The sequence below is a fragment of the Pleurodeles waltl genome, chromosome 6, assembly GCF_031143425.1.
Source record: "Pleurodeles waltl isolate 20211129_DDA chromosome 6, aPleWal1.hap1.20221129, whole genome shotgun sequence".
Taxonomy (NCBI): domain Eukaryota; kingdom Metazoa; phylum Chordata; class Amphibia; order Caudata; family Salamandridae; genus Pleurodeles; species Pleurodeles waltl.
Window position 1 is genome coordinate 821206863 of NC_090445.1, and position 23067 is coordinate 821229929.

The 23067-nt window shown below is 42.3% G+C and overlaps 1 protein-coding gene across 5 annotated transcripts in view; it reads left to right on the forward strand.

Moving 5' to 3' along the window:
* SH3PXD2A (SH3 and PX domains 2A) overlaps window positions 1-23067 on the forward strand; it is a 680586-nt gene that overhangs the window by 119393 nt on the left and 538126 nt on the right. The window contains exon 1 of one of the 5 annotated variants that reach the window (XM_069239467.1): window positions 14210-14392. The exons of the other annotated variants lie outside the window; for them this stretch is intronic. Within the exon in view, the coding sequence (XP_069095568.1) occupies window positions 14324-14392 (69 nt within the window). The 5' untranslated portion in view covers window positions 14210-14323. Of the gene's footprint in view, window positions 1-14209; window positions 14393-23067 lie in introns of those variants that run through there. 5 annotated transcript variants of the gene reach the window in all.

Consider the following 23067-nt stretch of genomic DNA (forward strand, 5'->3'; position numbering starts at 1 on the left):
AAATGGTATGTGGCTGAAATATAGGATGTTTTCGAGTTGCTTCGTTCTATGGGATGAGTTGCTTTATGGGTCACACTCATGTGCCTGAGATGATGTGGGAGCAGGTGGAGTGTACTACAATGCATGTGTGGTCCGTGCGTATTGCTGTTCCTTTACACTTCTGCGGGAGTTGCTGTTATAGAGATATTGCTTTGTTGCCACTAGTCCTACTTGTTGTTGTGGATCACCCAAAAAACATCATTTTTTTTTTATTTTTTATTTTTTTACACTGATTAAGCGCTTTTTTCAAAATTACTTTGGTGCGACAGAAACATATAAACACCTAAGCACAGCCCCAAAACCAGGACTTTTTACCTTCATTTGTCTTAAAGTAGGTGCTTGTGTGACGCAGAGTCCAAGAAAGGAGAAGAGTTTTTTTACGAAGTGCTCAATTCTGCTCTTTTCAACATGGATCTTCCGTGATGGTGGGAAGGCTCCTTGTCCTTGTCCAACATGTAACCTTTGTAGTGTAATTAAGAGCCTTGTGCTGTAGAAAAAGAAGAAAGACTAGTGTATTAGATACTTGAGCAGCCTTACACGTAGGAACAAAAGGAGAAATGTGACAAGTGCCCATGCTGCCATGATGTCTGGAGACCTATTAATGGAAAGGCTAACGTGTGAGACATCTGCCAGTATTTAATCTTATAAACAGTAGAAAGGCTAGTGAGGCAAATACTCGGTTATATAATCATCCACTGAAATCTCACGGACCAAACATAGTAGGTAGCATAGCAGGTCCAAGCATAGGCTGTAGCCCAAAACAAAAACCAAGTTCTGATATTACAGTAAGCCAATAACGCTGGCCCTCAGGGTTAGTACTCTTGAGGTTTTGTTCCTCATATGCATAACGTTTCTTATATAAGCATAGTATCTCCGGCAGCCTTACTTAAACCTAAATACTTGTCAGTGCTTTTAAAACAGTCAGTTTTATAGAGCCCAGTTTTACCTCCAAGCGGGCATTCCTCTGCTACCAAGCTATTGAAAAAGTAATTAAGACTATATGGCCACCTCAGAATTAAGAAGCCACTTGTAGTGAGGGCCAAAGCAAGACTGACCCCTTGACTTCTGAGATATTTTGCAGACTAGGTGTTTCTTATGTGATCTCAATTTAACACCGCCTGGCTTATCCCAAGATTGCACAACTTACTTATTGATCTTTTTTTGTGAGCATCACAGGAACCTATGCGAGCCTAATGAATCTCGTCTGCTTGTTTTGATTGTCCCATCGCTACCTTGAATCCACTTTGAGGGAAATATTTATGGTCCAAAAGTGGTGTTTTGCCTCTGAGGGTGCATGCACCTGCTATGGGGCTAATATCCTGTCATCATTCCTTTTTGAAGAAACTACTAATTGTTCTGAGGTCTGGTTGTCTGGAACAGTGCTAGTGAATTGCAAATTAGCGTAAATGCGTATGCAAGACTGTACCTTGTCACTTCACAGAGATCATTTAAGGACAACATGTGTAAATATTTGTCAGGCGATGCTTGACTTTCTGATAGTTTAACTTACTGTTGTAGTAACGGAAAGAAAGGTGAACTCTTAACATACACAAAAAGGATATTGGGAACCTGGGCTACATCTTAGGCCTTCATAAGGAGCTTAACGTTAAATTCCAATATGTGCATAGGGAGTTCCTGAGAAGTAGGAATATTGCATAAAAAACTGCATCTTATTACATTTTTTTGGTGTAACCTGCCAATGTGTATCAGGTGGAAAATACCAGGACAGAGGGATTTTGGTGAAGTAAAACACCAAAATCCACATATTAGTTCCTGTTATAGAGAGGAAGACTCATAATTAGGTGGCATTTATCACACCCGATTAAAGAGCTGGATTTTATTGGGAGCGATAAATATCGTTCCAATTACCACCCAACTCGTAATGAAGGCCTTAATGCTGGGATCTGAAACATTCGCTTGTATTTAAAAGTATATTGTAATGTGTGGCGAGTGAACTCTGCAGCAGGTTAACTATGTGTTTTGTCAAAGAATGGGGACTGGTGAACCATGTATGCTTGGAGATGTGCTGCTCTGGTGAGTGTTTTTGATGTTTCGGGACATGAGTATTAGTCCTGCCTGCGCCCTGGATTCCTCTGCTTGTCCTAGTGCTATACAATGCTACTGCACAGGGACACACAGAGGTTCTTTCAGTGCCCCAGACAGCTGGCTTGTGGACCCTGAACAGGTGATGTCTTGACTTCCGGATTCCTGGCAGTCTACTGATGTACTGGAGCAGGAGGTTTCCAATAGGCAAGTTCATTAATACCATTCCTGAAATGAGTAAACACAACTGTCCCAGTTATGGTTGGCCGAGAAATTTTAGGCAGGCCTTTGCACCCTGTTCTAGTTAGTGTCTCACGTTGCTAAATGAGAATTAAAAATGTGTTAAGCTTTTCATTTAAAACAAAAAAGGAAGAATAAACCATTCCAGTCAGCCAGCTTAGGTGTCCCAACTAATAGGGAACCTTCCTGCGTATGGACTAGTCCCTAGTTTTATATTTTGTGGCAAGGGTTGTAGCGAATATCTGTGTCGTCGAGAATAAAACCACCAAACCAATCTTAATAGCTTGTGTTAATTATGGTAATATTAATTGGTGCCATTGACAACTTAGCGACAGCGATGTTAATGCAACCTGCTGTTGTCTCTCAGCATTTGGAGGTACATATTATGTTAAAAAGAAAGAAAAAAAGAGAATATAAAATAGGTATAAAGCACTGTAACTGCAAGTGTGATGCTACGCAAACCATCCACACATTTGTGTGTTTCAGCGGTACAGTGGATAAACCCAACTTCGTTTGATGGTCAGAGTACGAGGACCATCGTCCTAATCAGACAATGTAAGAACAGAGCTGGAATTTGGACAGAAGCCTACATCTCACAACATGAAAGGATGATAGCTCGTTTTTCTGTGGTCTGTTAGGGCCTTCTCTACAATTTACAGAATTGGCTGAGACTCTTCATAAACCACCAACCCACAGATCCATCTGCACAGATTGCAAGGCTGCCGTTTACTTGCTTTCCCTTAAAAGCAAAAGAAACCACATGAATATGGGCGTCTGTCTTCTGTGGCTCGCGGTTGTAGAGTGGTCAAGATGCATATTGTTGTAATCCAGGGTGCTTTAGCCCCCTAGAGACATGTCTGTATTAAAGCTTGGTGTTCTGTGAGCCAATGTTTGGACTCGCTTCTTGCTACTGCTTAGCACAGAAGCAACTGCTGTGTACCATCTTAAAAAGCCTTATTGTAATTATCCTGTTTTTGTAAAGTCATACTTCTAGAACATGTTCTTTGAAAATGAGGAGAACTTACTATATGGTTACATTAAGTCTGATAAAAGTGGACGCTGTGGCTTGTATTATTGCAATATTTTCATGACTGGAAGGTTTAGCGAGAACATGTACCGTAACTTGCCATTTGTGCCACTTATTCAGACTGTGCCATTCATATGATATAAATGCTTCGATGGTAGCCTGTTGACCAGAATCAGCCCCTTGCTGCTTCTGTGGTTGAGACTGCTCAGTAAAAGTCTATCTTTCTCTACTTAGCTGTTGCTGTGCTTGGCCTTTTGCACCTCACTTTATGCTCCTAGGTCTGTGTAATCCCAATGCCATCCGCCTCCTCACCAGATCTCCCCTACTGATGTCTTGGGATGGGGCTGTGGTAAAGGTGTTTGTGCTTCACTTAAAAGTGTTCTTTCGAACTTACCCCCTAGACAAATGCATTTTGGGAGTAGAAGTACAGGGGCTGTGGCCCCATAATTTGGAGAGCACTTTTGAAACTGGGACTGAACCTCTGTCAGAAGGAATGGTGGACTGCACACAGGACTCATCTGGACTTCTCTTCTGTTGTTGCCCTGCCACCTGCTGCTGGAAGGTGGCATAAAGGAGTCATTAGGATTGCTTTTCTGCTTGTTGCCCTGCTGCCGGCTCTGTTCTTCCAAGGCACTGGGGTGCTGCCAGAAGGGACCGTCATTGGAACTACCTGCTTGGTTGGGCTGCAAGGAGGACTACCTCCTTATTAGAGGGACCCTAATGTGCTGGCCTGCCTGTTACCCCTTCTATGCCCTGTGCCCAGTGTTCTGATATGGCTTGTTGGTTTGCTCCTCCTGTTGATTAAGGAATCTCTGGGACAACAAAAGATTCCCCCAGAGTACTGTTTCCTGCTCATGGGCTTCTTCAAGTCTAGCACATGGAGAGTGCCTTATGTTGTAGAATCCCAGCGCGGTGTAAGTGTTGTATGCCTCATAATTCCAGCGCGTGTTGAGTGCTTCGTCTTTCTCTTAGTGCTTTATACCTTTGCACTGCTGGAAAAACTAGAGCGGTGTCAGCTCTCGCACCCCTCGCTCATTTCTGCTGTTATTGCTGATGCCTGTTCTGCACTTCCTAGACGTCCTGCAGGCAGCACAAGCCCAACCTCAGCACCAGCTCTTGCCTAGGGATTTCGTCCCGTGCCGCGGGCTGTGGAGCAATAGTCCAAGAGCTGCCGCAGCATCTCTCTGCGCAGTTTTGTGATCCAGCCACCATGGGCAGGCCAGGAATGGGAGGCTTGTCACCCCGCCCTGCCTCTAGATCAGCGCCACATCCATTGAGGGAGAAAACCATGAGGTATAAGGTAATCCTCCCCCGGCACACGCCGCTGCAAGGAGACCAGCATGGTGGCCCTGTTCCCCGGGAAGGATCTATTTGAGCCAGCACTGCATCATCGGGGCCTCGAAGGATCCCCATGTCTGCAGCCCACCAGTTCGCACTTGTTTGGCTCATCCCCAGTGCATAACCTCATTAAGTATAGTAGCTGCGCAAGTGCTTTGCTGCCCTACTCCCGATCTTAGGTGTATCTGACTCGCAGGAATTTACCATGCAAAGCATAATAGGAGTGCAGCTGCACTACAATGGAATTACTGCGGAGCCTGTGACTCACTCTAAACAACCTGCATTACCGTATATCACCTAATAGGAGGGCAGGTGTATTGCACCTTATGGTCTGGTGGAGATATATTTGGTTCCATACATTTTTTGTAACCTGGGATGATCCATGTCTTCCTACTTCATGATCCATTGCACTCCATGCCCTGATGTCAGGCTGCATATCTTCTTGAGTGAATAATGTGTTTATTCATGATGTCCATGCATCTATGGTGACACATGATTATTCCTGTAATATAATGCTGCATTTTCATGGCATCAGTATATTCTGGTATTGCGAGATGTGTGACTGCCTGCTGTTGCATTACCAAGAATAATGAGTATTGTTCCAGTGATAATATGACATGTGCAATATTTATGAATAAGGGTATTGTGACCGATGCACAGTATCTAAGATTTATCATGTTCTTGCTCCATGACCTATACTTTTAGTGGGAGCAGGCCCCACTTAATATTCAATCAAAAAACTCAGTGCCGCCATCGCGCACAAAATAATAACGCCTGCACTCCAAATGTCAGTGCCCCATGAGTTTATTGCAAAGACTGACGCGTTTCAACCTCACCGGTCTTTGTCAAAGACATGAAATATATTGTGCCCCTTTACTTTTAAAACAACATTTTGCAATCAATAGTAATTGAAAGCATACTATGAACAAATCTTTCATATAATGTGTAAATCATGCCTCGGAAAGACGAATTATAAACATAAAAACACATAGACGCAAAATGCAACATATAAAAACAATACTCCTAACCTTTGTATTGTTCACAAGTGCCCCAAGACAAAAATCAGCCCGGACTAACTTCCACTATTACTCTCTGCAAGACTCAAATCAAATCTGTACATTAGACTAAATCATCTAATCTACTAGATTTTCAGAATTGTTTGTCACTCAAATTTCATTTGGCCTTAGGTAAATCCATCAAAATTATTAACTCGTAGCCAAGTGGCAATTATTATTATTTTTTTATACATGCTGGTTTGCTAGAATGAAATCATCCACCCCAAATAGTTGAAGCATACAATTAACAACATTTTTCCCATAGCAATCCATTTCTTCAAAGAAAATTGATTGTCCCTACCCCTCCCACAAAAAAAGAAAAAATGAAGGATAATACATCCCATGCAACACCATAAACACTGAAGGCAATATTCATTATGGGCACAGACACAGCGGGTAAATCACCAATTACACGTGCTTTCAAAGATAAGGCATTATTGCATCACAACCGTCTGTCAATAAATGGCCAACACCGAATAACTTAAAGAGCTGCTATAGAAAATAGCTCATTTACATATACAGAAAAAAGCATAGTTCACACCCTAGCACCTATGGAATTAAAACAGTTCATAACACTCATCCACAGGTTCTATATTTCTCAAGTCCTTAACCAATGTGGATGTGTCGTTCCTCATCCTGGTTGAGGCCCCCTGGATGTTTACTGTTGAGCATGATGATATAATCCAACTCCATCTTCCTCAGACGCAGTTTTTTATCCCCTCCTCTTGCACTCATCAAGACCCTATCAATTCCCAAAAATTGAAATGCTTTCAGTAGTCTGATTATGAACTAGATGCCAGTGATGTGCAGTGGGGTAATTGGGGTTGTTATTACGTATAGCATGCAAGTGTTCTAAAATTATATTTTTAACTGGGAAAATGGTACTCCTCACATATTGCAACCCACAAGGTCAAACCAGGACATAGACAACATGATCACTATTGCATGTTATGAACCTCTTGATTTTCACATTCCTCCCTGTAGGTAAAGTGAAGGTTTTCTAATTGTGGTTGTGGGCACATGCTTTACACCTCTCACACTTCTAGAAACCCTGCTGTTCCTTGAGCTTGACCCAGAGTTACAGCGCGATTTAGTAGGATAACTGTGAACCACAATATCTGATAGGGGCCTGCTTCTTCTGTATGCGATGCATGGAAAGTGGCTCACTAGATCCCCAGAAATATGATCCATTTTTATCAAATGTCAGTGTTGGTTCATGGCACGTCTTACTGAATCTAATTCACTGTTGTACGTGTTAATGAGACTGATCTCATTCCATCCCTTCTTTCTTGTTCTGGGTGACATTAGACTTTCCCTTTTCATTTGGGAAACTTTTTAGCAAGCCGCCTTGATCACACTTTAGGGATATCCCCGGGACCTGAATCTAGTAATCATTCTGCCCTGCTCAACACGGAATGCCTGTGTGGTACACCTGTTAAACTTTGCTCTCAGCATCTCTCCATAGGGGATACTCCACTTGAGCCTGGGTGGATGATGACTGCAAGCATGCAGGATGCTGTTACCAGCAGTGCTCTTCCTGAATAGGCTTGTTTGGACACTATTCCCTTCCACTGTCACCAGTACATCCAAAAACTCCATACATGTTGGATGTGTTTTATAAGTGAATTTCAGATTAAGATCATTATTATTAATCCATAAAAGAAAGGCATCCAAATCCTGTTGTTTACCGATCCCAAATTACAGAAAGGTCATCAATATATCATGTCCAAAAAACCAAGTGACGTGTCCATCTGGTATTAGCCTCTGTCCAAATATGTTGATCCTCCCACCAGCCCGTAAAAAAACTGCCATAGCTGAGAGTGAAGCAGCTTCCCATCACGCTCCCGGTAGTTTGTTTAAACCACTAGTCACCAAACAAAATGAAATTATGCTCCAGACAGAATTTAAGCATGTCCAGGAGCATCATAGAATAATCGTATAAATGTAGTGGTTTATCTATCAAAAAATGCCTACATGCCTGTATCCCAAGATCATGATTAATACAGGTTTAAAGGGTTACCACATCAATAGTTACCAAAATATAGGTAGATTGCCACGGGATGTTTTGGATCCTATTAATGAAATCAATGCTATCCTTGCAGTACGCAGGGAGACATAACACATATGTGCACAGAAAGAAATCTAAAAAAAATAGAAGTAGTCTCCAGCCGACTATTGTTAGCAGAGATGATAGGCCTGCCCGTGGATCTGTTTCATTCTTGTGAATTTTAGGCAGCATGTAAAAACAAGGTGCAGTCAGTTTTTTGACAAGTAAAAAATCAAGCTGTAAAAAAATACATATATATATATATATATATATATTAAATGAAAAAAACAAAGGTTACAGGGACGTTATAGTTAGGTTGACGTTTTACCCTTACAAACCCATAGAAATTCAGCAGTTCTAGTTATACTCCTAGTTAAACTTATGCTAAGAAACTAGAACTTGTGGCCTAAAGTTACTTTCCAGCACGAGTTATAGGTTCTTCAGATAAGTATTACTATAAGTTTAACTATAACTGCTGAATTTCTGTGGGTTTGTGTGGGTAAAACATCAACCTAACTATAACGTCCCTGTAACCTTTAGGTTTTTTCAGTGAATTTCTAGTTTTTTTTTTTTTTTAATGCTCATGTTAATATTTATGGCAGGTTGCAGCAAGCCACTCAGGGCCTTGAAATTTCCTCAAGATCTGAGGAGGATCCTCAAATCCGTAGATCAGCTGAACCCAAAAAAAAGGGCAATGTTTTGCCTATGAGGGGTCCCTAAGGGACCCCTCCATGTGTCCTATGCGGTCAGAATACCTCTAGCCTGACCCCTTATATGTTTTTACAGTTTTTGTCCCGACCCTAGGCAATGTGAGAAACAAAATGGCTACTGCAACTTTTCTGTCAGGTTGCGGCCAGTCAATTAGGGCCTTGCTTTTCCTCCGAGTCCACGGAGGACCCGAGGAGGATCCTCGTCCCTATGTATTCAAATTTGTTTTTCACTTAATAACTAAATAACTACTGAATGGATTTACACCAAATAACAAAAAGGCCTCTTTCTGGACCAAGAGCTACCTTTCTGCCAAATTTGGTGTAATTCCATCCAGTGGTTTTGGCACTATCGCTGTTCAAACTCCCTATGGACAAATGAATTGGGAAAACGCATTTTGAGACTCCCCCTTTTTCTCGGCACCAGCTTGATAGATCACCCCAAAACTCTCCAGACAGCAACTGAAGTGACCTCTGTTGTTTTTTTTTAAATGTCACGAAGATTCATCAAACGGTGCCAAAGTTATTAGCAAAACAAAAAAATGCTTTTTCTATAGAAACTGGGTCCTAACTATAACTACCTAGTGGCAACCGCCACTAGGTTTTTATTTATTTATATATATACATATATATACATATATATGAGTGAATATTGTAATATCCAGACTGTAACATGTTCATAAGTCTTGGTTGATGCCTGCCACAAGCAACCACCTACTTATGTTAAAAAAACAAAAAGTATCTTTACTTTTAAGAGGAAGGTTTTTGAAGTTGTTGAATAACAATGTTTGCAAATGATACTATACGGGTAGCAGGTACAGTCCTGTGTAATCCTAGCTAGTGGGAGGTTAATCTTGTTTTTATTCAAATTGTTCATCCTTTACGATGCTTCAACCATTTCTTCATAACTGACCATTATCCGTTGTGAGATCGCTCTCATTCCTCTTGTACCATTTTGTTCTGCCTTTCGTCTAGGTTCACACTACAAAATATCACAAATATACTTATTCTGTCTCACAGTTTAATAACCTGAATGACTGCTAGCTGGGTGATTGGTGATGTGGTATATCCCTCTTTGACCTCGAATGAGCCCCTCCTTGGCATCAGTGTGAGTGACACCCTGAAGCTTGTCGGAGGACCTTAGAGGAGCACTGACCATCAAGGACCAGACTTAAATCAGGCTTAGACTTATCCCCTTGGTATGTGCCTTTGGGGGTCTTTGATAGACCCGATTTACCTTTCAGTTATTTTACCGCCTTGCAAGCGCTCCCATTTCTTCCATAGCTCAGTCCACTTCTTGACAACCTCTTCAGCACAGGCGTAAAAAACATAATGGCTGACGGTATGCCGCATTAAAGTAAATGGTTCTTTGTAACTGTGAAGTCACACCTTCACCCTTCATCAACTATTGTTTTCTGTAAACGCTTCCATCTTTTTGGTATTGCCACATCATGCTAATAGATTAACTCCTGTCCCTTCCTTAGTTTCCAAAGATGCAGGAGCAGCAAATCACAGCGGTGCTCCCCCTCCCCCCATGCCAGCCCAGTGTAGTGCTCATACTCCGAGCTCAACTATCCGAAGGCACAGGGTTACTGCTTCCCACTCTCTTCTCTGAATACAGAGCACAAGCTGAGCTTTTGTGCTCCAGATATAATCACCTGCTTTCTTTACAGTGAACAGAGCTGATGTATGAATTCCCTCTGTGCCCACACAGCTTTCCACATATTTTAACAGCGTGCTTAATTTGCCAAACAACATAAGTAACCCCTTAGAAGTGTCTGGAGTTCTCTCTCTTTAAGTGATGTTGCTCAAATTTCATCCCTGCAAAATAGTAATGTAAATTTAAAGTGACTTAAAATACTTTTCTACATTTATTTTTCATTCTAAGACGCCCATGCTGCAAAAGCATCCAATAGATGAGCCGTTTTGTGAAGAGTATATCCTGAAATCGCATCGCTAAGTCCACAGTTCAAAAAGCTGACACTTGTTTTCACACCGCCACAGTGCTTAAAATCCCCTAGAAGTGTGTGGGTTAGGTGCAAATGCACGCACTGTGAACCAGTATGGGCACTGCAGATTTCAGCATAAGCACTACCAAAGCGTTTCTGCAAGCTGTCTGGGTGAGCACCTGCTCTCTGCAGACAGGCTCTCCTGTGAGCGTTCTAGGAGCATAAGATATAACATTTTATGACTGACAATATCTTCCCTAGTTAAAAAGGACTTGTTTAGAGTTTGGCGGATGGGATAATCCATCATTCTCCAGATTACACATGCCATAGGCTATAGTTCACTTTTAATATGGTGGTGGGCGGTAAATCTGCCACTTTCGTGATGCAGTGTCCCATCCACGAAACTCTAAAGAAGGACCTTAGTTGGCAGTGGTCTGGTGCCATATGTGGTCCTCCTCATTTTCGTTTTTGAAAGCCTGGCAACCAAATGAAAGGTAGAGTGGCCAATCCTATGTGTAAGAGCCCCACAGTGTGCAAAGTGAGGAAGCTAGGAAGACGCAGGGATACGTTCAAGTGGAAAGACTCCGCCAGTTTGGCTATGCACCTGAGGCTCCATAGCTGGGAGTGATCATTTAAACACAGGGGTCCAGTAAAGTCTTTGTAATCCTGGCTCCTCGTGACTGGCACTGTCGTCACTGGTGTTGATGAGCATTGTCTGTTTCCAGTCAACAGAGCATCTTCTTTCTGATAATGCGGTAAGGGCAAGAAGCCACATGTGAACAGAACCAGCACACAGTGGTGCAAATTGCCATTCTTTATTCATCCGTTTTCCATTTCATCAGAGCATCATGAGAGTGTGGAATGTGTATAGTGCATGCATATTTGTGGCACATGTATGTGTTATATTATAGTAACTGGTCTTTTGTGAGGCTGATCTGTCTACCATGATGGCTTCTTGGAGCTGATGACCACTTGTGGGTGACTACGCTGTGCATACGTTTTCTCATTGGAGATTAGTGTGGATAAGTTACGAGTTGTCATGTGGTACAACTGAGCATCTGGCAATATGTGAAGCTTTAGTGTTCTATTTATCTATTTGTCTGAGTGACACGATCATCAAGACATGCTACTTAATCCAGAATGCATGTCTCTGTTGCTTGCAATGGCTTAAATAGATGTATTGTAGGACCTGGGAGTCATGATTGCAGGACGTGTGTAAACACAAATGAACAAGTTTGTTCTGTTCACAATTCGTCAGTTAATTGTGTGCGATCTCAGTGTTACAGAATCCTAAATTCAAGTGGTGGGACTCTTTTGTGATGATAAATAGCGCTGAGCTGTAAAACTAAGCACAAAGAGGTTCAAGGATTAGTTCTAAACTAATTCAAACAAGGGGTATGAGTAGCCTCATTAGCAGGAGCCTTATGGATAATTGCCTATGTGTGCCTTCAGATCAGTTGACTATATGACTGTTGTTCAGTCATTTCTATACTGCTACTTTTTGGAGAGTTCAATAATTACACTTAAGAAGCAGAAGTTCTTTTTAAGGTGACTAATCCTTATCTGCAAACATAGAAAGCCTGGACGTCATCTCTACAAGGAAACTGTACCGAGAATGTATTCTATAGTGTCAGTAAGGTAAATTGCTCAATTGTTGGACAGAGATCCAAAGCCTCTGGAATACTGTATTTCCCATGGAAAGTTTTGATTAGATATGTCGTATTAACAGTGTTTTGTACAGGCTCAACATGGCCTAGAAATGGGTCCTTTGGGTTTCTGGGCGATAGGAGGAAGAAAGAATAGATACAACGACAGCCTTTTATGAATGATTTTTACCCTGGTTGGATGCTTTTATGGGGATCTATTTGACAGTTCAATGTAGCGAACAATTTTGGATTCTGAGTTCGCCAAGGAACCACAAAAGGAATCTGAGGTTTGACCAGTGTCAAGCATGCAGTCACGAATGTTGAGTCCATTTCACGAAGATTCCTCACGGCCCCTTGATCTCTAAATATTCTAGCTCATGTGTTTACCACTAGATCAGGCACGTCCTCCCCAGAAAATAGAGGGCAGTTTCTTCTCGGGACCGAGACCTTTGGTACATTTTTCCTGATTAAGCAACTTACAAAGAAGCAAGCACGTTTGAACAGGGAGAGTAATTTGGACTTTGCAGTCTCAAAAAAATCATTAAGCGACTGTGAAAACTTGACAACCTGGCTCAGGTTGGGAAAGTATTTTTCATTCCAACCACTGTCTGTTTTCTGAATGGAATAATTAAAAGGTTGCTTCGACCAGGTCCACACTGAATGGCAACTGGAAAGTGGCAAAAAAACGTATATGAGAATGCGTATAGGAAGCTTAGACCATGCAGTGGAAAGCTTCTCTGATGCCCGGATTTCTTAAGGGAAGATATAGGCCCTCATTCCGACCCTGGCGGTTTGAAACCGCCAGGGTGGAGGGCAGAGGAAGCACCGCCAACAGGCTGGCAGTGCTTCCCGGGCTATTCTGACCGCGGCGGTAAAGCCGCGGTCAGAAAAGGGGAACCGGAGGTTTCCCGCCGGTTTACCCCTGGCCCAGGGAATCCTCCATGACGGCGCTGCTTGCAGCGCCGCCATGGGGATTCCGACCCCCTTCCCGCCAGCCTGTTTCTGGCGGTTTACACCGCCAGAACCAGGCTGGCGGGAACGGGTGTCGTGGGGCCCCCTAACAGGGCCCCACAAAGATTTTCAGTGTCTGCTTTGCAGACACTGAAAATCGCGACGGGTGCCACTGCACCCGTCGCACCCCTGCAAATCCGCCGGCTCCATTCGGAGCCGGCTTCCTCTTTGCAGGGGCTTTCCCGCTGGGCCGGCGGGCGATCTTTTGGAGATCTCCCGCCGGCCCAGCGGGAAAGTTAGAATGACCGCCGCTGTCATTTGACCGCGGTGCGGTCTTTTGGCGGTTTCCGTCTGGCGGGCGGCGCCCGCCACCCGCCGGGGTCGGAATGACCCCCATAGTGTTTTTAAAACCTGAATCACAGGTCTTGTATAAATGGTGGAATTTAACATTTTTATTTTTTTGTTGAGGTAATACTGAAGTATTATCCTAGTTCCTCTAAACTACCCGAGTACACATGCATGAGATAAAAGTCTTGATGCTTTCTGTGTGAATATTCGAAAATTGCAAATTTAGCCTGTTTTGGCATTTTTGCTACATTGATTTGAAAACAATGACTTCATGCACTGCACTTCAGAAATGGATGTAATATTTTTCAGAAGATGCAGGCTGGGCCCTGGCTTTGTGTAGAAGGGGTGGATTTATACTTTCTTCGAGAGATACTGACCATCCCATATTTATTAAGCCCAAACGGTCTGAGTTCGATTTAGCTTCCTAGTTTTCATTAGACCTGATCATTTCTATTTTGAAAATGTATAAGCTAGGCAACATTTACATTTGAACATGAAAGTTGCATAGTACAGCTTAGCACACGGCCAATGGCAGGAAACTGTGTAACATATACATGTGGTATATGTGTGACTGCGTACTTGTAGAAGTATTTTCCTGAACTTGAAGTGAAACTAAAAATGTGTGTGAGAAGTTGTGCACCGGTTGTTCTTGGCAGAGTATTAATCACTGGTCCAGTCATGCGCGCTCACCTGCCCTCTCTGTCTGAGCCTCCACATTAAGCAAACAGGCAGGTTCTGAATCAAGGTAACGCCCAGTGAAATGCACATATTGCAGCTCGTAACTTGTTCAGGCCTCATTAGCGCAGACGGGTGTCCCCGCGCCTGTGGTTCCCTGGTTCCCCTATAGGGCCTGCCCGCGCGCTGGATTGGGGATTTAACAAAGGAGGCCTGTACAACAGGGTAAACCCGACCAGCCAAGGAGGGGAAAAGGGAATGAACATGAGGTCCTGGAAGTTAAAGAAAAAACTAATGAAGCGAAGAAACGTCTTAGGAAAGAGCAAGGTGAGTGGATTGAAGAACATATATGCCATATCTGGATTTAGCTATAGGAATTCAGTATTGAGGTCAAGGCTGTCTTCTTGAATGCCGGTTTTGTTACATGGTTTGAGGATCTTTCATTGGCGGCTTGTCAATCCCCTCGTCTAATGTTGACATCTGAGATGAGAAACACTAAATCTGTCCCCCCTGTGGAAAATGGACTGAAAATGTTTTTCGAAAGTCTTTTAACCTCAGTACGTTGACATTCAAAGATCATATCGAAGGATCATATCTGAGTTGACAACTTAAAAGAAACCTTGAATAGACAAGGCACATGCTGTACAAGCTTCGGCATGCCAACATACAAGTAATTCGATAGTTTTTCTAAGTACTTCTGTTTGCAAAAAACACACACGCTTTGTGCTAAAGAATTTAATACTTTTGGCAGTGATGATCTTAAAACTAATTTCAAGCGCATATCTTGTAGCACAGGTATCATTGTTAGTAACTACTGCTGTTTTGCAGAATTTCAGATAGGTTTTTGAGACGTTTCTTAGGAATGAAGCCTACTTCAAAAATCGGATTTTGTAATTGTAAAAAAAAGTTCGGTGTACCACATATGCCATTTCTATCTGCAGGATGGATTTCTTAACACGTTTTGCAGATGTGGCAAGATTCAGCAGTCGTTGTCGTTGTTTTAATTGTTCTTGTTGAAACGTGGAAAAACATAAAACTTCGAACTGAAGCCGAATTTCATGTGGTATTTTAGTTTTATGATGCTTTGGTGGATAGTGTTGTTTCCTAAGTTTGGGGGTGCCCTTGTGCACAGCTCTGTGCTTGTCGGTCACTGTGTAAAGAGTGTCTTCCCTCTTAGATACAGATATGGCACTTTTTGATTTTCATAATTGCACGAATATTTTCAACTGCACATGTCCATGCATGCAAATGGCCAACATTTGTAATTTTAAGCAAAATGTGGAAATGATAAATTGAGGTATGTGCAGCTCTTGTGTACAAAAGAGTACCTGCAGCGTTCGAGCTATTCATACATTAGTAGGTTTCCCCTGTGCTTGTGACCCACAGTCCATGCAGTAAGTCCTGAAATATGCACAGGCCAGACTAGATAGTCCTCCCCTCTTACCCTGTGATTGGTTGTTGATCCTGCGTTTTATTACTATAAAGATTTACCATCCCTTTTGTTTACAGAAAGGAATTAGTTTAGGTCATTTTGTTAGCAAGTACTAGACACCATAAAGTCCACCTAAATGAAGCCGTCTTATGTTTTTAGCGTGTGTTCTTCCAGGACAATTGAACAACTGCACATTGAATGTACTTATTGTACTAGTTGGGTTGGTGTGCAGCACGCCCTGTGCAGTACCCCGCCATTGAATCTATCCAGTACCCCACCCAAAATAAAAGCAACCCTTCTTGTGCTTTCTATTTACTAGATCGCATGACATATAAGGCAGTGCCAGGAACATGTGGGAAGCTGGCGGGTTCACAAGTAACTGCTTGCCAGTCTCCATTTAAATAGTTTGTTTACTTTTCCTACAGAATTGTAGCGACAAATTAAATGCCAATCTGTTGCCACATAATCAGTAGTCTGTGCACTGCATAGCCTACTACTGCATAGTCATCGGTATTTCATGTTTCATTCCTCATAAATATGTCTGCCTCGCTCTACCTCGAAGACTATCTGTCTCTAATTTTTGACAGGAGCGATTTCTGTCCTACTGGAGATGTTTTATTGGTGGTTGTGGAATATCCCGCCAGTGGCTACAGGTGTGGAGCCTTCTGTTTAGGTGCCGAGATAGAGTGTGCGAAAGGAAGGTACAGAGAGGCAAACCTGGGTGTGCATCTGCACTCCTTTGCTGGTCCCCGGCAAGAGCCTTCTAAGGTGGAGGCTCCTGGTGGAGAAGGAAGTTTTAGAAGTTGATTTCCAGATTCTTGGACTGGGCTTTTGAATCTATATGTCACACGGGACCAACTGATTAGAGCCATTCTTCATTTGGATCAAGTTGCATCTGTTTTTTACGTATGAAGCATTTAAGTGGTGCAGAAGCAGTACGTTTTCTTTTTGCAAATCAAAAAGTGAATGTGAAGATGGATATACTGGATACACAGCCAGTGGTGCTAAAGAGAGAAAGGAACAAGTAAGCCAACTTGATCCAAAAAATCATAGGTATGCTGCCAAGCAGGCCCTTCCTGCAGAGCTTCCCTGAAGAAGCATGTCCTATTTCGGTACTTGGATACTAATCTTACATTCAGTCCAGGACCAAAGCTCTAGCCTTCATGCAATCTTCAGCTCTTTCTTCCCACAGGATTAAATGGAACAATGGGTTACCTGAAAAACAGCCCTCCAATGCCTTGTTTCATACCCCACTGGGAAGAAGTTGTTGTTCAAGGAGCATGATGCCCCATGCTTTTGGTTCACAGATGAGTGGAGCTGTGCAAGGCCTTTCCCTCCAATGATAAAGACAAGTTGGGGAATGGGCTGGTCCCCAATTGTGGTACAGCAGCACCCCTCTCTAGTGGAAGACAGAGTTCCATAAGCTCTATACTGGGGGTCTCCATCCTTTTCTGTAGTGAGAGCTACTTCTTATCACATCATTGTGAGCTACTGAAGGCTAAGCAACTTGCGTATTGTTATCAGCCAAACTCATGCCCCGCTTCTTTGAATTGAAGCATAGTGTGGTCTGTAGGGTTGTGTGAACATGTTTATATGAATGGGTAATATGTGAATAGGTGACTGAGAGCCTGTATTGTATGTACATGTGGCACAAGACATACCTTTTGCCATATTTCGTACACAAGCATGCTCCCATTTTTTTTTTTTACATGGGAGACATTTTAAGTGCAGAAAAATGTTCTGCAAAAATGTTCATAACATGGAACATTTTTCTGCACTTTAAATACCTTCCACTTTAAATAATGACTGCATTTTTTCAGTTATAATAATGGCACCGTGTCTAGTAGTCACCAGGAACATGATGCTTCCTGTGTGTAAAGGCAACACTTTGAAATGGGACAGAATTAAACAGAAGAGTTAACTTTGTTTACATGGACTCCCTAAAATGCAGCATTTAAATTTTCTCCCATTTTCAAGAGTCACATATTTATAACTGAAAAATACAGCCATTTGTTTAAGTGGGAGACATTTAATGTGAAGAAGCATGCTTCACAAAATATTGATATAATTGGCTTGATTGAGAGTGGAGAAAAGCATGAAGACTTAATGTTTCATATAAGTACTTTTCTTCACTTTCTTCCATTTAAAAAACATGACTGTATTTTTCAGTTCTAAATAAGGCACCGTGTCTACTGGTTCCTAGGAGCAAGAGGCCTGGGGTTTGTAAATGCAGCACTTTGAAATGAAAGAAAATGAAAATGAAAAGTTAATTTAATCATTCAGCTGAGTTTTATTTTCAATCTTCTCCAATTTAAAAGCTTTCAGAAGCATCATTGTATTCTCAAGCACCAATATTGAGTTGACAAGAACTTTTATTTACAAGTTGAATTCCTCAGTGCTTCAGTTCTTCATATATATATGTTCCCCAGCCTGGGTCATAAGGCCCTGCTATCTGTAGCCTGATGATGATACTGTGAAGTAAACCCAGCATCCCTTAACTTTAAAAGGAAACTGTGACTCTGTGCTTATTTAAAAATGAACTCAAGGCTGTGAGCTACTCTGAATGTGTTTATGAGCTACTGGTAGCTCGCAATCAACAGGCTAGAGACACCTGTCCTAGACCAACAGTTCAATATAACAGCCTTCTGTATCTTTGGAGTGATCAGAAGTTGACAGATATTTCATCTCGCAAACCACCTGCACTTGTTGATGTCAATTGTGGTCACATAACTCTTTATCTTTCCTTTTTTCAGGTGAAAGGGTGATAAAGGTGACCCTTTTTAGTCACCACACTACTGTGTTCCAGAATCTCTGGCTGAACAGAAGGGTGATATTAGAGAATGCCCCAAAGGGAGAACAGCACATTGTGAAAAGATGATTAAGATGTCAACAGCTAGATGCAACCTAAGAGAAGAAAAAGCAAGAAAACGTCAAAAACCTCTCACAAAATATTCAAGTATTTAAGCAAAAACATGGAACAAAAACTGTTAAACTTAGCACTATGAAAATAAATTCTAAAAACAAGCAGAGAAAACCAAGTATAAGAGAAACAAGGGACTGATGTGCAATGGGATAAGGAACTTGACAAAAATATAACTTCAAGCTTTTAGATGCAAGGAATTGAGTTTCAACCACCCTTTTATAGTACCATGCTGAAGATGTCCTGGATAACTTAAAAACACTTCATATCAATGTCGAATTAGGATAATCCCATAGAAAATAATATTTCCTGCCCAGGTCCTTGCATGTCAGTAGGTTCTTCATCTAACAGGCATGGGTAAAGATCAAGCCTTTCCTTGCCAATCTCAACTAGCCAAATGTCTTGGTGTAAAAAGAAGAAAAACTATTGCTCCTTTAAGGTGGACAAACCCATATAATGTTAACAGAGGGCAGTCCTAGGGAAGAACCAGTGAGCACCATAAGGTAAGGAAGCCATCCCTCTGCCTTCTGTGGCCTGAATTGAACCCTTGTAGAGTGCAATCTTTTCTGGAACGGACCCTCAGAGCTACGCAGTCCTGCTTCTGTGGTTTTGTGACAATGGTGTCAAATTTGTTTCAATTTATCGCTGTGCAGAACAGGGCTGAATTCCACAGTAGGTGGTACTAATTACTCCTTCCCTTATGTACAGGCAATAACATCGGAGAGGGAAGGTGAGAGGTGTCTTGCACGCAGGTGACGACCGTTCTTGCACTGGCAAGGACTGTGAATCTCTCCCTATGAGAATAATTGTTGATGAGGGTCAACCTGTCCAGGGATGGTCTCTGTAGACTTCAAAGATGCTATTGTGTCTACCTCCTACCTGTCGTCTGGCTGAGGCACCCCATTATCAGACCGCTGATCTGACATTGGCCACACGAGCCCTGACTCAGGTAATGGCAGCGACTGAAGTATGTCCACAGTACAAAGGCAGTTTTAATGTTGTAGGCAAGTGATTCTTTTGTTAATCCAAAACACAGGCACCCCTATGTGCGCAAACAATGACTGGCATATTTGATCGGTGCAAGCTGCCATTTTCTGGATATTCCACCATGACCCAGAGAGTAAAGGTAAAGTTGGCTGTTTTTTGTGGCATGCCTTGAATCGCTGGTCCCCTCATAAATGCTGCAGCAAACCTCTGGCCCATCCCTATAAAGGGTTTTTTGCTTCTCAAGACCCCAGAGTCTTTGAGACTCGAACTGCCCAAAGAAACGTGGTATTTTTTGTGCTTGTTGCTCATTAACAAATGCTCCTCGAGTACTCTGCTGGTGTAACAATTCTCTCTTCATCTGGAAGGTTGTGCAATAAGTCAAACTCAGACCCCATGCTTGCAGAACAAGGCCAAGAGCAGAGGTGGCCTGCTTAGCCATTTCAAAGGTCAGAATAAATAAAAACACAGATGAGCAGAAGAGATAACATCTACCCGGCATCAGTACTTTTAAACAGGAAAAGCACTGATATGACATCCATGTTATACATACACAGGATACGGACCATCTATGAGAAAATCAAAACAAAGTACGTCTATGTCAACAATGAATTATAAACATGAAAATCACCCAGTGACATAGCCTCCCCAGGGACTTAAAACTCTTTATTATATCTTCGCTGTTAGATTTGCACTTGAAAGTGAGAGGTCCCAGGAAACATTTAGTCAAAGGCTGAAAAACTGTGCGGTACTCCCATTCCCCGTTTCCTACATCTGGTTCAACCAGTTCTTCCATTTTGGGCTCAGACCCAGGAGATTGGAGCACTTCAAGTGCTGATGGTGGGAAAGTGGCTCAACGGAGAGCACAATTCATGAAAGTTACTAACATTACTAAGGCGTTAACTTGCTGTCACTCATTTAGGAGCCGGTGGTGGAGGATAGGTCCAAAATGGTCCTTTGTGGCTTTACCTGTAAACAGGTGATCGTTACCCATGCCCTCGTCACAAGCCGTCTGGACTACGGAAACACCCTATACGCAGGTACCACCGCAAAGCTTCAGAAATGTCTACAACGCATACAGAACGCCTCTGCACGCCTCATCCTCGACATCCCTCGCCACAGCCACATATCCGCCCACCTGAAACACCTGCACTGGCTCCCCGTCAACAAGAGGATCACCTTCAGGCTCCTCACCCACGCACACATAGCACTCCACAACATGGGCCCCGAATACCTCAACAGCCGCCTCTCGTTCTACATGCCCACCCGTCAGCTCCGCTCAGCCAGCCTCGCCCTCGCCACCATCCCACGGATCCGCAGAACCACCGCAGGAGTAAGATTATTCACCTACCTGGCAGCTAAAGCATGGAACTCCCTCCCCGCACACCTAAGAACTACCCAGGACCCATCTCGCTTTCAGGAAACTCCTCAAGACATGGCTTTTCGAGCAGCAGTAACTCCCCCCCCCCCCCCCTCCAGCGCCTTGAGACCCTCTCGGGTGAGTAGCGCTCTCTATAAATGTTCTGATTGATTTGACATTGGCTACGTTCTGCTTCTCATAACACAAAACTGAATATACTGGGGCTCTTAGTGAAGTGCTTTAAATGTCTCTAAATGTATTTTTACTGCATGGTGCACTTTCCTGGGCCGGTCACTGAGCAGTTTAGTGTTTTTTGCCTGTGATCTGTGTTTCCAAAGCAGTACCGTGGAATGTGAGTCCTCTGGGATCTAAAGCATCCAGCATTGATTTTCCCTGATCGATGTTTATTAGTGTGTTTGAGGAGAATAGCGATTCACTGACATTTAGAAATTCCATTAGCAGGCCTCTCCATCAGGTGAAAATGGAACATGTCCCTCTTCTGATCTCCCCTTTTACCTTCAGTATTCCTCAAATTTGTACTGGCTGCTTTTTTCTTACACTGGTTATATATGGGACATTCTGGAAAGGTTAATCACAACATCTCCATCTCCCAGTATGCCACAACTTCCAGCTTCAACTCTGGAAAGATTGGTTGCCTTCCACATCAAAAACTGGAGGATGAACACTTCCAGAAAATGAACCTCTAAAAAAAAAAAAATGAATTGCTGACAACTCCTCATTGGAATTAAACAATAGTCTTACATAAAGTATACTTTGATATCGGAAACCATGTTAATATTGAACAATAAGCTGAATTCTCATGACTTCTCTTCACTAGCGCTGTTTGCGTTGCCTGATCATTTCCCCATGATGTAGACAAATCAAACTATAAGCTTTCTTCTTGAAACATAAAAACATTCCACACTTTCAGCTTTCTCTGCTGTGCTCAGGCAGTGCAATTCTCAAAGGCTGTTCAAAATAATCTCTTGCCAGCTCAAGGTAATTACCCCTCCTGCAGCCTATCTCACTTCCTTATCTGGTAGACATTCATCTGGCATTTATTTAACCTGCAGTGGTTTACATTAGATGCCATATTTAAGTCCAAGTCACAAAATCAAATCCCATGTTTCGCCATAAAAGCAATGTTCAATTAGGCCACTAGATTTAAAATGATTAAGGCCATAATTCAGCCTTTGCCTGGCATAGCTCTGAAGGCTGTTTTTACTAGTTGTGCTCTGTGTTGTGCAATATCACTGTGCTCAAAAGAAATTGAACATCTTCTCTGTTTTTGGTAAGAAGTTTTTTGGGACGTTTATTGTTAGGTGAGTAGATCGGTCTTTTGCTTTTTTTGGCAAGTGGTATACTATTTATGTATTCTTTGTTGGGTGGGCTGATTTAGATATGTCCTTCTTGTACAGTGCAGTGGCGCTCAAAATAATGCAATAAAAATAAAGGTAACTACGTACAACAACTCATTTGCTGGGACTACGACATCTTGACAATGGTGTGGTGCTTGCTACCATGGATTTACCATTCCGGTGCTTTGTTAACAAGCAGGTGTTACTATCCGGGTCAGACTAGCCTATAGGTAAATCAAATTAAGCATGCTAGTCCAAACTGATATACCAATCTGTTAAATGTTTGTGTCCAACAGTTCCTTTTTTGCTGTCATATCAAGTAACTAGGGGCCTCGTGTACAGTTTGGCTGATGGGTTACTTCATCATAAATGTGACTGATAACCCTTCACCCTACTATAAGTGCATTGGATATCATGGACTTTTATTACGGTGGATGGGATATTAATCACGTTTCTGATGGAGTAACCCATTCGCCAATCTCAAAATGTATCAGTCATTGAGCAAATATTGGGAGATGATTCGTGTATTTATTTAATCTTAGTAAATAAAGTTATTTCCTCTTAAATCTTTATTTATCAGATTAAGGTTTTCTCAACTACCCATCGCTGTTTCCTTGGGGAAGAACTGGGATCTTTTGCGAGTTGTTTTAACGTGCTTGCTTTCCCCTTTGCCCTGTAGTTGACCTGCTTCTATCATTAAGACATCAGTTTTTCATTTACTGTGTAATTTGACTATCTTTTTTTGCATAGCCATTTCTCACAGTTGTCCTGCCAACCTGTTTGAGACGGTTAATTCTTACTGCACTCTGCAGTGGAAAATGAATTCCTGATTTTACCCTGGAGTTGGCCTCATTTTACCTGCTGGTCTAACTTTTACTGAAGGAGTGCTCCCAGGGAGCCCCTCCCAGAGCCGCCCTTTGCCCTTTGTATCTGAAGTCTCATTCATGT